General features: G+C 43.8%; 1 protein-coding gene across 3 annotated transcripts in view; it reads left to right on the forward strand.

The window, feature by feature from the left end:
* The window catches only part of ANKS6 (ankyrin repeat and sterile alpha motif domain containing 6), a 61,019-nt gene extending 57,983 nt beyond the window's left edge, over positions 1–3,036 (forward strand). For all 3 annotated transcript variants that reach the window (XM_010587807.3, XM_010587806.3, XM_003407570.4), the window contains exon 16: positions 2,495–3,036. Coding sequence is in view for 2 of the 3 variants with exons in the window: in XM_010587806.3 (XP_010586108.2) it covers positions 2,495–2,544 (50 nt within the window). In the remaining variant the exon portion in view is untranslated. The remainder of the gene's footprint in view (positions 1–2,494) is intronic.
* The last annotated feature ends 11,489 nt before the right edge of the window (positions 3,037–14,525 follow it).

Raw genomic sequence — 14,525 nt, forward strand, 5'->3', positions numbered from 1 at the left:
CGTAAATAAAACATTGCAGTGCTGGGCAAGGAGTCCTGTAATAAAGGTGCATGCCAGGTACACGGCACAGAGAAAGCCATTGCTGACAGCTCAGGGTGGGCCTGGGCAGGCCCCTTAGGAGAAAGTATGCTGGAACTGGGTCTTAAAGGGGAGTCTGGGTGCAGGGCTGGCAGGTGGGAAAGAGAAAGGGCAGCCCAGAAGAGGGAATAGCATGTGTGAAAGCAGTCAGCATATAACATTTGTAGATTATATGTCATCTGGGAGTAGGTGGCGGTTATTTGTTGCCATAGAGTCAGTTCTGACTCATGGCAAACCCATGTACAACAGAATGAAATGTTACCCAGTCCTGTGCCCATCTTCGTGATTGTTGGCATGTTTGAGTCCGTTTTTGTAGCCACTGTATATTTTGAGTGCTTCCCAAACTAGGGGGCTCATCTTCCAGCACTATAGTGGACAATCTTCTGTTGTGATCCATAGGATTTTCATGGGCTAATTTTGGGGAGTAGATTGCCAGACATTTCTGCCTAGTCTGTCTTAGTCTGGAAGTTCTGAAACTTGTCCACCATGGATGACACTGTAGGTATTTGAAATACCAGTGGCATAGGTGCCACGTGCAAGCCACCACGGTCTGACAGACTGACAGGCGGTGGGGAGTAAGTTAGAGACTTGTTTTCCCAATTTGTTTCTTTCCTTTGGAATGTATAGAAGCCACCTGTTACCCTGCAAAGAGGACTTTGTCTAGAGTCAGATCTAGCACTGGCTTTGGCTCAGCCACTTGTCACTTGGTAACCTTGGGCATGTTTCTTCATCGCCTTGAGCCTCAGCTTTCCTTTTGGTCACAAGGGGATAGCGATTCCCAAGGTGCTGAGGATTAGGTGAAGGTAAGAAAGGCCTTTTCATACTGTGTGGACCCAAGGGCAGATAACTCAGTGAGCAAGGTAAGCACAGGCTTGCTTATGCTTACTTATTGATCTGTAGTTCACATTGTTTTCACCACACTTTTGGTGAAGTCTGTGTGAAATTGTGCTCTACATGTGGTGAAATCCAGGTGAAATTGTGCACTACGGATTAGTAAATAAGCACAAATCAGCCTGTGTTTACCTTGCTTAGAGGGTACTCCGCCCTTGTCAAGGATTGTAAATTTGAAAAGAGGCTTTGATTCTTCTGTAGGAGGGTGCTGTGGGGTTGGGTGAGTGGTAGATGCCAGCCATACCTAGAAGCAGAATCTTTAATGGGGTTAAAAAAAAAAAAAAAGTGAAATTATGCACTACAGATTAGTAAGCACAAGTAAGCCTGTGCTTACCTTGCTTACTGAGTCATCTGTCCCTGTTGGGGATTATAAATTTGAAAAGAGACTTTCATTAGAGAAATGCAAATCAAAACTGCAGTGAGATACCATCTCACTCCAACAAAACTGGCATTAATCCAAAAAGCACAAAATAATAAATGTTGAAGAGGTTGTAGAGAGACTGAAACACTTATACACTGCTGGTGGGAATGTAAAATGGTACAACCACTTTGGAAATCAATTTGGCACTTTCTTAAAAAGCTAGAGATAGACCTGCCATACGATCCAGCAATCCCACTCCTTGGAATATATCCTAGAGAAATAAGAGACTTTACACGAACAGATGTATGCACACCCGTGTTCATTACCCACAAACAAAAAACCCAGTGCTGTCGAGTCGATTCATTACAGCACTGTTTATAATAGCAAAAAGATGGAAGCAACCAAGGTGCCCATCAACGGATGAATGGATAAATTCTGGTATATTCACACAATGGAATACTATGCATCAGTAAGGAACAGTGATGAATCTGTGAAACATTTCATAACTTGGAGGAATCTGGAAGGCATTATGCTGAGTGAAATTAGTTGCAAATTAGTTGTATGAGACCACTATTATAAGAACTCAAAAAACAGTTTAAACAGAGAAGAAAATATTCTTTGATGGTTACAAGGGAGGGGAGGGAGGAAGGAAGGGAGAAGGGTATTCACTAATTAGATAGTAGACAAGAATTATTTTAGGTGAAGGGAAGGACAACACACAATACAGGAGAGGTCAGCACAATTGGACTAAACCAAAATCAAAGAAGTTTCCTGAATAAACGAAAGCTTTGAAGGCCAGAGTAGCAGGGTGGGGGTCTAGGGACCATGGTTTCAGAGGACACCTGGGCCAATTGGCATAATAAAATCTACTAAGAAAACATTCTGCATCCCACTTTGAAAAGAGGCTTTGATTCTCTAGTGAGGTGCTGTAGGGTTGGGAGAGAGACAGATGCCAGTGATACCTAGAAGCAGAATCTCTGATGTGGTGAAAAAATGTGAAATTGGTCACTACAGATCTGGTAAGCAAGGTAAGCACTGTGCTTACCTTGCCTGTTGGGTAATCCACCCCCACGTGGGGCTGTGCAGAGGTAGGAAATCTTGTCGATAGTTGCACATTTGAAATCGTCTCTCTTGTATCTTCTCTCCTGCCTGTCCTGGGTGTAGCCATGGCTGGTTGGGTGAAGCCAGAAGAAGCAGCCTCCAGCAAGAGGTAGCAGCAGCACGGACCTCTGTGTTGGCGTCAGAGCCCTTAGTAAGCGAGGACTGGCCGTGAACCCCCACCCTCCAGCTGGGCCTGACTCTGGGTGTTTGTCACTGAGATTCCCAGCAAGGTGGACAGAAAGAAGAAGAAGAGTCCAGCCACATCAGATCCAGAGGGCACAGTGGGGCAGGGAACCCCCCTAATTTGCACCTGCCTTGGAGCTACCCAGACGATGCCGTACAGGACAAACAGGAACTAGACAACTGCGGACATGAAGACTGACTCGTGCTTCCAAATAAGCACCTGCGGAAGAGCCTGGGACCTTCCTGAGAAGACTCTGCAGCCCCAAATGAAGGTGAAGCCAGCAGATGGATACTGCGAAGCACCCTCGTGACTGCCTCTCGTTGTCTGTTTCAAGCCAGATAATCATGTCTTATTAACCAGTTGGTCCTGTTCACACATGTGAGGAGACCTGATGTTTCCCCTAATAAAGTTGATACCAAATCCTGCAAGGCTGTCTCAGAGAGTGAATCTCCTCCCTGAGTGAGGTGGGTGGTGAGTCACCTCCTCTTGGCGGTTTCTCACTCATTTGTTACAGATTTCTTGACTTGCCAGGCTGACCTCGGGCCACGGCTCCTCTTTATGTGTAGCCCAAGAATGGACTTAGGCCCTGCCTTAATTTCGGCCTCTCAGCTGAGAGCCATCTGCCCTCTAGTCGATTCCTGTTCGTGGTGACCCAATGCGTGTCAAGAGTGGAACTGTGCTCCGTAGAGTTTTAAATGGCCGATGTCTCGGAAGTAGATCACCAGACCTTTCTTCTCAGGTGCCTTTGGGTGGATTCAAATGGCCAACCTTTTGGTTAGCAGCTGAGCACATTAACTATTTGCACCACCCAGTGACTAAGAAGCCAGTCCCAAATAGGCAGTGATTCACCAAGGCTTGGGGATGAGTGAAGGGAAATACACACCAGGAGTCACTTGTAGTTAGAGCACAAAGCCCAGTTCACTTGTCTTCAGCTTGGGACCCTCACTGGGTTTTCCTCTTGAAGTGGAGAACATACTTCTCTCCCCACCCACGGTTCCTTAGAGCCTGGCACCGGTGAGGAGGATACTCCCCCACAAGCGTAAGGATCCTTTCCATGTTCCCGCTCCTGTCAGAGCCTCCAAAAGTGATAGGCACAGAGAATGACAATTTTCCCCATCTTGCTACCCCCCATCTTCCCTCCCACCCCTCAGTCCTCAGCAGGGCAGATGTATCTGTGCATAAGACAGGACAGAAAAGACCAGGACTCCATTTTATTTCAGTGCTACAGTCACCATCTTTTCACGACCACACACTTCTTTGTATTTTATTGTTATTTCCTTGCAGGGACTGAACTCTTTGGGTGATTTTTGTTTGCCAATCTGCACATATTAAATAATGTTGAATTTGCCTTCTCACTTATTTTGTTCATCAAAGCATAAAACACTGCTCAGATTTCTGCCAGTGATAGCTATCACCGAGCGAGTGCCTGTGGTGCACCAGGCGCTTTGGTGAGTTGCCTGACCTCACTTCACAACCCTGTGAGGTAGCCTTCACATTTATTTTGCACCAGTGATGTGACCGCGGCCCACAGATATTAACTACCTTTACCAAGGTCATACAGTCAACAAAGGGTTTGGACGGAAGCCTCACCTCAAAGTCCATATTCTCTTCATGATGGCTTGCTGCCCTTCAAGCATGGAGAGGAATGTTAAATTGGTATGAGACCAGGCGCCGACAACAAATCTTTAGTCTGTGTAGCTTGTTTGCATTTTTTTTTCTGGGGTGGAGGACTTTCTGAAATACTGTAAAGAGTTTGGAGAGTCCCTTTGTTTCTTTTAAGAAATCAAAGAACTCTCACAAGGTTAAGAATTCTCACAAGCCTCTCCCCAAGCCCCCTCCTCAGTATCTCTGACTGGCATGCTCAGTCCTAGGGAGCATCTGGGATGCCGAAGGTGGCATAGCCCAGTCCTGAAGGAGATGGAGCCCTGGGGCCCTAAAGAGCAGAGCAAGGGGCTTGGGGAAGCTGTGGGAGCACAGCCATCTCTCCATGAGGAAGAACATTCCTGAGTGACGTGCCAGGGCAGGTCAAGATGGGAATTAAGGCTTTGGGTGGGGCCTGGACCAGGCTCACAGTTCTCAAACACCAACACCAGGTGAAGGTTCTGTGAGAACAAGTAAACTGAGCTTGCCTAACAAGGAATGTATTCACTTGACAGGGGTGGTCTTGGTTCTGAGACAAGGCTCTCCTACTTTTGGAAGAGGTGGTGGTGATGGTAGTTTTAATTTTATTGGTGTGTGCAACCCAAAAGTCTGAATCAAAATGTCATTCCTTGAAGCATTGTGATTCTGTGAAAAGCTATAAAAATGAGGACGCTCATGACTTGGGCATGCCTTCCTCCCTTCTCCAGTCAGTCTTGTTCATCATCTTTCTATCTTGTCCTTCAGTATATAAAAAAAGTCACCATCCTAGGGTCTTCCTTCATCTCTCCACTCCCACCATACGCACGTGTACACACACTATTCTCTGTCCATTTTGTCTGTATTCCTGATAGAACTGAGAGTCTTGATGGACTGAGGGTCTCAAGCCTGTGTCCCCAGAGCCCAGCACAGAAAATTTTTCATAAACAAGTGAGGGAAAGAGGTGGGGTCACTGTGCCCCGGGTTCCGGGGAGGGCGAGTCCCTTCAGAAGGTCAAAACTTTTTCTAAGGCACCAGGGAGCCTCCCACACTCCACGCCCTCTTACCACTTCTCTGATTCTCATTTCCTTTTTCAACGTGCCTCTTAGCTTCTCTGCTTCACTGGCTTGTGGCTCTTTTCAGCAGAATAGTTGTCTCCACTTTCATCACAATCAAAAACACTCCCTTTGAGTCCACAGATGACTGTTTTGAGAAACGCTTAAGTGTTGGCATAGACACCTGCTCCGAGGGACTTTCAACAACTGATGCCTCAGGGGGGCCCTAGGCCCCAGCGACTCCCACTTCTCTGCCTGCTTCCCCGCGCCTTAGCCATGATCCCCTGCGTCTCTGTGGAGGCTGCATCACAGCCAGCTTCTCCCTCTGCCCAGTCCTATCGGTCCCGCCTCCTTCCACAGGTTTTGATCTAATGACCACTCCCTAAAAAACATGCTGCTTCCTAATCTCCATCTCAGAGTCAGCTTCCCGGGGAACCCATCTGTGAGAACCAAAAAAAAAAAAAAACCCATTGCCATCAAGTCAATTCTGACTTATAGTGACTCTATTAAAAAAAAAATTTTTTTTTTTTTTTTTTTTTTTTTATAGAACAGAGTAGAACTGCCCCACAGGGCTTCCAAGGAGCAGCTGGTGGATTCAAACTGCTGACCTTTCGGTTAGCAGCTGAGTTCCGTAACTACTGTGTCAACAGGGCCTGTAAGAAGGAGCTTTAGAAATGGTCAGGCTGTGCGTGCATGGACAGGACCCTCAGCAGTGAGGAAAGAACTAGAACTGGAAGGCGTACACCAACATCACTGCAGCTTCTGAAGGCTGGCTTCTTCAGTGAGGGGGGCCCAGGGCAAAGTGATTTTACTTAATACTCACGAGGGAGAGTGGTCAAGAGCCTGAGTCAGACTGAATCCTCTGAGGAAATTCCCTGGGGGCACCTGGAGCCACAGGTATGCCACAAGGCGGTGTGAGTGGCGGTCACGTTTCTCAGGTGAGTGAAACTCTGGTTCCTCATCACTGGAAGGAGGGTGGACATGTTCATTCAGCAGATTTTGATGGGGAACCATCTAGGCACTGGGGATGCACCAGGATGCAAAGCAGAGTCCCTACCTGCGCAGGCTTCTGTTCTAGTGGGATGGTAACAGTCTGTGGCCCCTAGGGCTATTGTGAGTACTAGGTGAGATAAGCCAAGTGCAGTGCTTAGCACCATCCCTGGCACATGGTACGTGCTCATCAAGTATCCAGCAGCACCAGTTGCTGGCAGGTCAACTCCGACGCACGGCAACCCCATGTGTGTCAGAGTAGAACTGTGTTTCATAGGGCTTTCAAATGGGGATTTTTTTTCAGTAGATTGCCAGCTCTTTCTTCTGAGGCACCTGTGGGTGGACTCGAACCTCTAACTTTTCAATTAGCAGCCAATCATGTTAACTGTTGGCACCATCAGGTTTTAATCATTCCTTTTCTTTCACCGCCCTTGGGGGTCAAGGCCAGGTGAGTTCGTCCTCACCATGGCAGGGCAGAGAAAGCTGTGGTCTGCCAGGGGCAGCGCTCTGCAAAGCCACACTAAGGAACCCTGAGCTGGTAGTAGTCAGAGGAGCTGGGTTATGGACCTGGGCCTGGGGCCAGGGACACACTGGGCCAAATTTATTACAAGAGTGAATGGAAAATATTTGTTTATTGGATAACAATTAACACACATAATTCAGTTTACAAATCGCAATCATGTAAGCCAGAATACAGAGCAAAGAATTGGACCCCACCCCCTGCAAAAAAAAAAACAAACAAAAAACTGCAGACTGTTCTTTAGAACCATGTAATCACTCTATTTTGATCCACTTCCATGCCGTTAAACGTGGGTCAGTTGGCATTCCTGGGTCACACTTTTTTTACTTTAAAAAAAAAAATTTGTTTTTTAAAGAACTGTACAAGTAATTTTTTTTTTTTTATCACTCGGCTGTCAGTTTGTCATACTGTGGTAGCTTTTGTGTTGCTGTGATGCTGGAAGCTATGCCACCATTATTTCAAATACCACCAGGACCACCCATGGTGGACAGGTTTCAGCGGAGCTTCCAGACTAAGACAGACTAGGAAGAAGGACCTGGCAATCTACTTCTAAAAAAACTGGCCCGTGAAAACCTTATGAAATAGCACTGGAACATTGTCTGTTACAGTGCCAGAAGATGAGCCCCCCAGGTTAGAAGGCACTCAAAATACAACTGGGAAAGAGAAGCCTCCTCAAAGTAGAATCAACCTTAATGACATGGGTGGAGTCAAGCTTTTGGAACCTTCATTTGCAGATGTGGCACAACTCAAAATGAGAAGAAACAGCTGCAAACATCCATCAGTAATCATAAAGTGGGATGTATGAAGTATGAATCTAGGAAAATTGGTAGTCATCAAAAATGAAATAGAAGTCATAAAAATTGATATCCTAGGCATCAGTAAGCTGAAATGGACTGGTATTGGCCATTTTGAATCAGGCAATCATATGGTCTACTGAAGAGGAGTGGCGTTGCATTCATCATCAAAAAAAAAACCATTTCAAGATCTATCCTGAAGTACAATGCTGTCAGTGATAGGATAATATCCGTACACCTTCAAGGAAGCCTAGTTAATACGACTATTGTTTAAATTTACCCACAGTCAAAAACACCAAAGATGAAGTAATTGAAGATTTTTACCAACTTCTGCAGTCGGAAATTGGTCAAATGTGCAATCAAGATACGTTGGTTATTACTGGTGATTGGAATGTAAAAGTTCGAAACAAAGATCAGTAGTTGGAAAATATGGCATTGGTGATAGAAATTTTCAAGACCAATGACTTCTTCATTGCAAATACCTTTTTTAACAACATAAACAGCAACTATACACATAGACCTCACCAGATGGATATATAGGCATCAAATCGAATACATCCGTGGAAAGAGACCGTGGAGAAGCTCAATATCATCAGTCAGAACAAGGCCAGGGGCCAACTGCAGAAATGACCATCAATTCCTCATATGCAAGTTCAAGTTCAAGCTGAGGACAATTAAAAGTCCTCGGGAGCCAAAATACGACTTTGAGTATATCCCACCTGAATTTAGAAACCATTTCAAGAATAGATTTGACACATCGAACACTAATGACTGAAGACCAGACAAGTTGTGGGATGACATCAAGATCATCATACATGAAGAAAGCAAAGATCATTAAAAAGACAGGAAAGAAAGAAAAGACCAAGTGGGATATCAGAAGAGACTCTGAAACTTGCTCTTGAACATAAAAGAAAAAAAACATGGAGTAGCTTAAATCAAAAGGAATAAACGATCGTGTAAAAGAGTTGAACACAAGATTTCAAAGGACAGCTTGAGAAGACAAAGTAAAGTATTACAATGAAATGTGCAAAGACCTGGAATTAGAAAACCAAAAGGAAAGAACACACTCAGCATTTCACAAGCTGAAGGAACTAAAGAAAAAAATCCAGCCTCAAGTTGCAATACTGAAGGATTCTATGATCAAAATATTGAACAACTCAGCAAGTATCAAAAGAAGATGGAAGGAATACAGAGTCACTGTACCAAAAAGAATTGTTTGATGTTCATCCATTTCAGGGGGTAGCATATGATCCAGAGCAGATGGTACTGAAGGAAGAAATCCAAGCTGCACTGACGACATTGGCAAAAAACATGGCTTCAGGAATTGATGGAATACCAATTGAGATGTTTCAACAAACGGATGCAGCACTGGAGGGGCTCACTCGTCTATGCCAAGAAATTTGGAAGACAGCTGCCTGGGCAACTCACTGGAAGAGGTCCACATTTATGCCCATTCCAAAGAAAGGTGATCCAACAGAACGTGGAAATTATCAAACAATATCACACACAAGTAAAATTTTGTTGAAGATCATTCAAAAATAGTTGCAGCAGCACTTTGACAGGGAACTACCAGATATTCAAGCTGGATTCAGAAGAGCGATATTACTGCCAATGTCGAATGGATCTTGGCAGAAATCAAAGAATACCAGAAAGATGTTTACCTGTGTTTTATTGATTATTCAAAGGCATCCAGCTGTGTGGATCATAACCAATTATGGACAACATTGTGAAGAATGGAAATTCCAGAACACTTGGGTTCTTGCGGAACCTGTACATAGACCAAGAGGCAGTTATTCAAACAGAACAAGGGGATACTGCGTGGATTAAAATGAGGAAAGGTGTGCATCAGGGTTGTATCCTTTCAGCATACTTTTTTTTTTTTAATTTGATTTATTTTTTTGTTGTTGAGAATATATGCAGCAAAACATACACCAATTCAACAGCTACTACATGTACAATTTAGTGACACTGATTATATTCTTTGAGTTGTGCAACCATTCTCACCCTTCCCTTCTGAGTTGTTCTTCCCCCATTAACCTAAACTCACTGCCTCTTAAGGTTCCTATCTAATCTTTTGAGTTGCTGTTGTCAATTTGATCCCAAATAGATAGATAGTTCTTAAATGAGCATAATGCTCAAGGCAGACCTTTTTTTACTAGTTAAACTAAAGCATTATTTGGTTTTAAGAAGACTTGAAGTTCAAAATGGATCAAAGACCTAAATATAAAACCAAAAACTATAAAGATCTTAGAAGAAAAAAATAAGATCAATGCTAGAGACCGTAATACATGGCATTAACGGGATACAAACCATAACTAACAACACACAAACTCCAGAAGATAAGCTAGATAACTGGATCTTCTAAAAATTAAACACTTAAATGCTCATCAAAAGACTTCACCAAAACAGTAAAAAGAGAACCTATAGACTGGGAAAAAAATTTTGGATAAGACAAATTAGATGAAGGTCTAATCTCTAAAATCTACAGGAAAATCCAACACCTCTATAAAAATTAAAAAATGGGTTAAGGATATGAACAGATACTTCACTAAAGAAGATATTCAAGTGGCTGACAGACACGTAAGGAAATGCTCGCCATCACTAGCCATTAAAGAAATGCACATCAAAACCACAATGAGATACCATCTCACCATGACATTACTGGCACAAATGAAAAAAAAACAGAAAACAACAAACGTTGGAGAGGCTGTAGGGAGATTGGAACTCTTATGCACTGCTGGTGGGAATGCAAAATGGTGCAACCATTTTGGAAAACAATATGGCACGTCCTTAAAAAGCTAGAAATAGAAATACCATGTGATCCAGCAATCCCACTCCTAGGAATATATTCTGGGGAAATAAGAGCCGTCACACAAATAGACATATGCACACTATCATGGATTGAATTGTGTCCCCAAATATATGTGTCAACTTGGTTAGGCCATGATTCCCAGTATTGTGTGGTTGTCCTCCATTTTGTGATTGTAATTTTATGTTAAAGAGGATTACGGTGGGATTGTAACAATCTTTACCCAGGTCATATGCCTTATCCAATGTAAAGGGAGTTTCCCTGGGTGTAGCCTGCACCACCTTTTCAAAAGTTAAAAAGGAAAGGGAAGCGAGCAGAGAGGGGGAACCTCATACCAAGAAAGCAGTGCCGGGAGCGGAGCTTGTCCTCTGGACCTGAGGTTCCTGTGCTGAGATGCTCCCAGACCAAGGGAAGACTGATGCATCACTAGGACTTTCCTCCAGAGCCTTCCCATGGAGCCCGCACCCTAATTTAGGCCTTGTTTTAGCCTACTGGACTATAAGAGAATAAACTTCCCTTTGTTAAAGCCATCCACTTGTGGTATTTCTGTTATAGCGGCACTAGATGACTAAGACACACACCCATGTTAATTGCAGCATTGTTCACAATAGCAAAAAGTGGAAACAACCTAGATGCCCATCAACAGATGGATAAACGAACAAGGGTACATACACACAATAGAATACTATGCAAGGATAAAGAATAATGATGAATCTGTGAAGCATCTCATAACATGGATGAATCTGGAGGGCATTATGCTGATTGAAATAAGTCAATCACAAAAGGACAAATATTGTATGAGACCCTTACTATAAAAACTCATGAAAAGGTTTACACACAAAAAGAAGCAATCTTTCATGGTTACGAGGGAGGAGAGAGGTAGGAATGGAAAAACACTGAATAGGACTATAATAAGTGGTAACTGTGATGAAGGGTAAGACAGCACACAATACTGGGGAAGCCAGCAAAACTTGTCCAAGACAAGGTCATGGAAGCTCCACAGACACATCCAAACTCCCTGAGGGACCAAATTACTGGGCTGAGGACTATGGGGACCATGGTCTTGGGGAACATCTAGCGTAATTAGCGTAACAGTTTATAAAGAAAATGTTCTACATTCTACTTTGATGAATAGAGTCTGGGGTCTTAAAAGCTTGTGAGTGGCCATCTAAGATACTCCACTGGTCTCACCCTGTCTGGAGCAAGGGAGAATGAAGAAAACCAAAGACACAAGGGAAAGATTAGTCTAAAAGACTAATGGATTGCAAGTACTACTGCCTTCACCAAACTGAGTCCAGCAGAACCAGATGGCACCCAGCTACCACCATAGACTACTCTGAGAGGGATCACAATAGAGGGTCCCAGACAGAGCTGGAGAAAAATGTAGAACAAAACTCTAACTCACACACACAAAAGGGACCAGACTTACTGGTCTGACAGAGACTGGAGAAACTTCAAGACTATGGCCCCTAGACACCAGTACTGAAGTCACTCCTGAGGTTCATCCTTCAGCCAGAGATTAGACAGGCCCATAAAACAAAATGAGACTAAATGGGCACACCAGCCCAGAGGCAAGAACGAGAAAGCAGGAGGGGACAGGAAAGCTGGTAATAGGGAACCCAAAGTCGATAAGGAGAGTATTGACATGTAGTAGGGTTGGCAACCAATATTACAAAACAATATGGGTATTAATTGTTTTAATGAGAAGCTAGTTTGTTCTGTAAACCTTCATCTAAAGTAAAATAAAAAAACAAATGAAGACGAAGACTTGAGGGAATGTTTTTGGTTTAAGGTTTAAAGATTATCTCAGTGCAATAGTTTCAGGGATTCCTTCATCCTCCATGGCTCCAGGAAGTCTAGAGTCTATGAGAATATGAAATTCTCTTCTATGTTTTCCCTCTTTTAATCAGGATTCTTCTGTGGAATCTTTGATCAAAATATTCAGTGCTGGTAGCTGGGCACCATCCAGTTCTTCTGGTCTCTTGGCAAAGGAGACAGTTGTTCACAGAGGCAATTAGCCACACATTCCATATCCTCTTCCTATACCTAACTGTCCTTCCTCTGTTGCTCCAGGCGCTTAGAGACCAATTTTTGTGCCGTGGCCTTTCGCTATACTTATTCGATCTGTATGCTGAGCAACTAATCCCAGAAGTCAGACTATATGAATAAGAACATGGCAGCAAGATTAGAGGAAGACTCGGGAACAATCTGTGATATGCAAATGACACAACTTTGCTTGCTGAAAGTGAAGAGGACTTGAAGCATTCACTGATGAAGATCAAAGACTACAGCCTTCAGTATGGGTTATACCTCAACGTAAAGAAAACAAAGATCCTTACAACTGGACCAGTAAGCAACGTTGTGATAAATAGAGAAAAGACTGAAGTCAAGGATTTTGTTTTATTTGGATCCACAATCAATGCCCGTGGAAGCAGCAGTCAAGAAATCAAATGATGTATTGCATGGGCAAATCTGCAAAAGACCTCTTGAAAGTGTTGAAAGCAAAGATGTCACTTTGAGGACTAAGGTGCACCTGACCCAAGCCATGGTATTTTCTATTGCCTTATATGCATGTGAAAGCTGGACAATGAATAAAGAAGACCGAGGAAGAGTCAATGGCTTTGAATTATGGTGTTGGCAAAGAATATTGAATATACCACGGATTGCCAGAAGAACAAACAAATCTGTCTTGGAAGAAGTACAGCCAGAATGCTCCTTAGAGGCTTGGATGGTGAAACTTCATCTCACATACTTTGGACATGTTATCAAGAGGGACCAGCCCCTGGAGAAGGACATCATGCTTGGTAAAGTAGAGAGTCATCGAAAAAAGAGGAAGACCCTCAACGAGATGGATTGACACAGTAGCTGCAACGCTGGATTGGAACACAGCAATGATTGTGAGGATGATGCAGGACGGGGCAGTGTTTTCTGTCGTACACGGGGTTACTATGAGTAGGAATCGTTTGGATGGCACCTAACAACAATACTTTTGTAGTGCAAGATATAAAACACTGATGGTTTTACTTCCTCTGTTGAGTACACCAAGATCAGGAATGGCTTTCACCAGAACCCCATAGGTGTTCCAGGATGTGTGGGGTAGGGCTGGGTGGAAAGAGCCTTTCTCCTGATGGAGACCTCCAAATGGGCTCTTGCTAGTCTCCCACTGGGTAGTCACCATGCTGACTGCTCCCTAAGGTTCTTGAGCTTTCCATTAAGCTTGTAAAGTAAGGGCGCAACAGTCTGCATGATTCATTGCGAATAACATTTGTGAGATGTTTTACCAGCTACAGCCTTGCTATGCAAAATGTGGTCCCCAGACCAGCAGCTTTGGTATCCCCTGGGCCCACGTAAGAAATGCAAGCCCTACTCCAGGTTACTGATCCAGAATCTGCATTTTCACAAGACCCCCGAGGATGCATGGGCATCTGCAGTGTGAGAATCTCTGAGGCACCTTCCCTGCATTCATCTTGTCACACACAACATCTGTGTGAGCACTGTGAGGCTCCTACCTCTTAGCAGAGGGGGAAATGGCTCTGATGCTACATGACCTGCCCAAGTTCATATGGATTGTTAGGGTAGAACTAAAACTTACACCTGGGCTTCTCAGACCTTCTTTCAAATCCAGTAAGCACTTACTGTGGTTTTGCATGTTTACAATGAAAAGCCCTGGTAGCACAGGGGTTAAGAGCTGAGGCTGCTAACCAAGAGGTCAGCAGTTTGAATCCATCAGCCACTCCTTGGAAACCCTGTAGGGCAGTTCTACTCTGTCCTATAATAGGACCACTGTGAGTTGGAATCAATGGCAACGGGTTTGTTTTTTTTAATCAATGTATTTACTCCTCTCTTCCATCCTATGAGGAAGGTACATTATTAATCCCCATTTTATAGATGAGGAACGTGAGGCCCAGAGAAGTTAAGTAACTTGCCTAAAGATTCCATCCTTTGATCTAGACCCTGTAAATGCATGGCGTTGACCACTCAGGAATCATAAGCAAATAGATGATCCAGACTCAGAGTTTTCATATTCATCTCAGCATAGTGACCCCAAAGGAGATCCAAGGTCATACAACCTGGGTTTGAGTCCTGGCAACGCCATTGTGCAACCAGTGAGGGCTAATCATCTCA

Source organism: Loxodonta africana, chromosome 9 (assembly GCF_030014295.1).
Source record: "Loxodonta africana isolate mLoxAfr1 chromosome 9, mLoxAfr1.hap2, whole genome shotgun sequence".
NCBI classification, from domain to species: domain Eukaryota; kingdom Metazoa; phylum Chordata; class Mammalia; order Proboscidea; family Elephantidae; genus Loxodonta; species Loxodonta africana.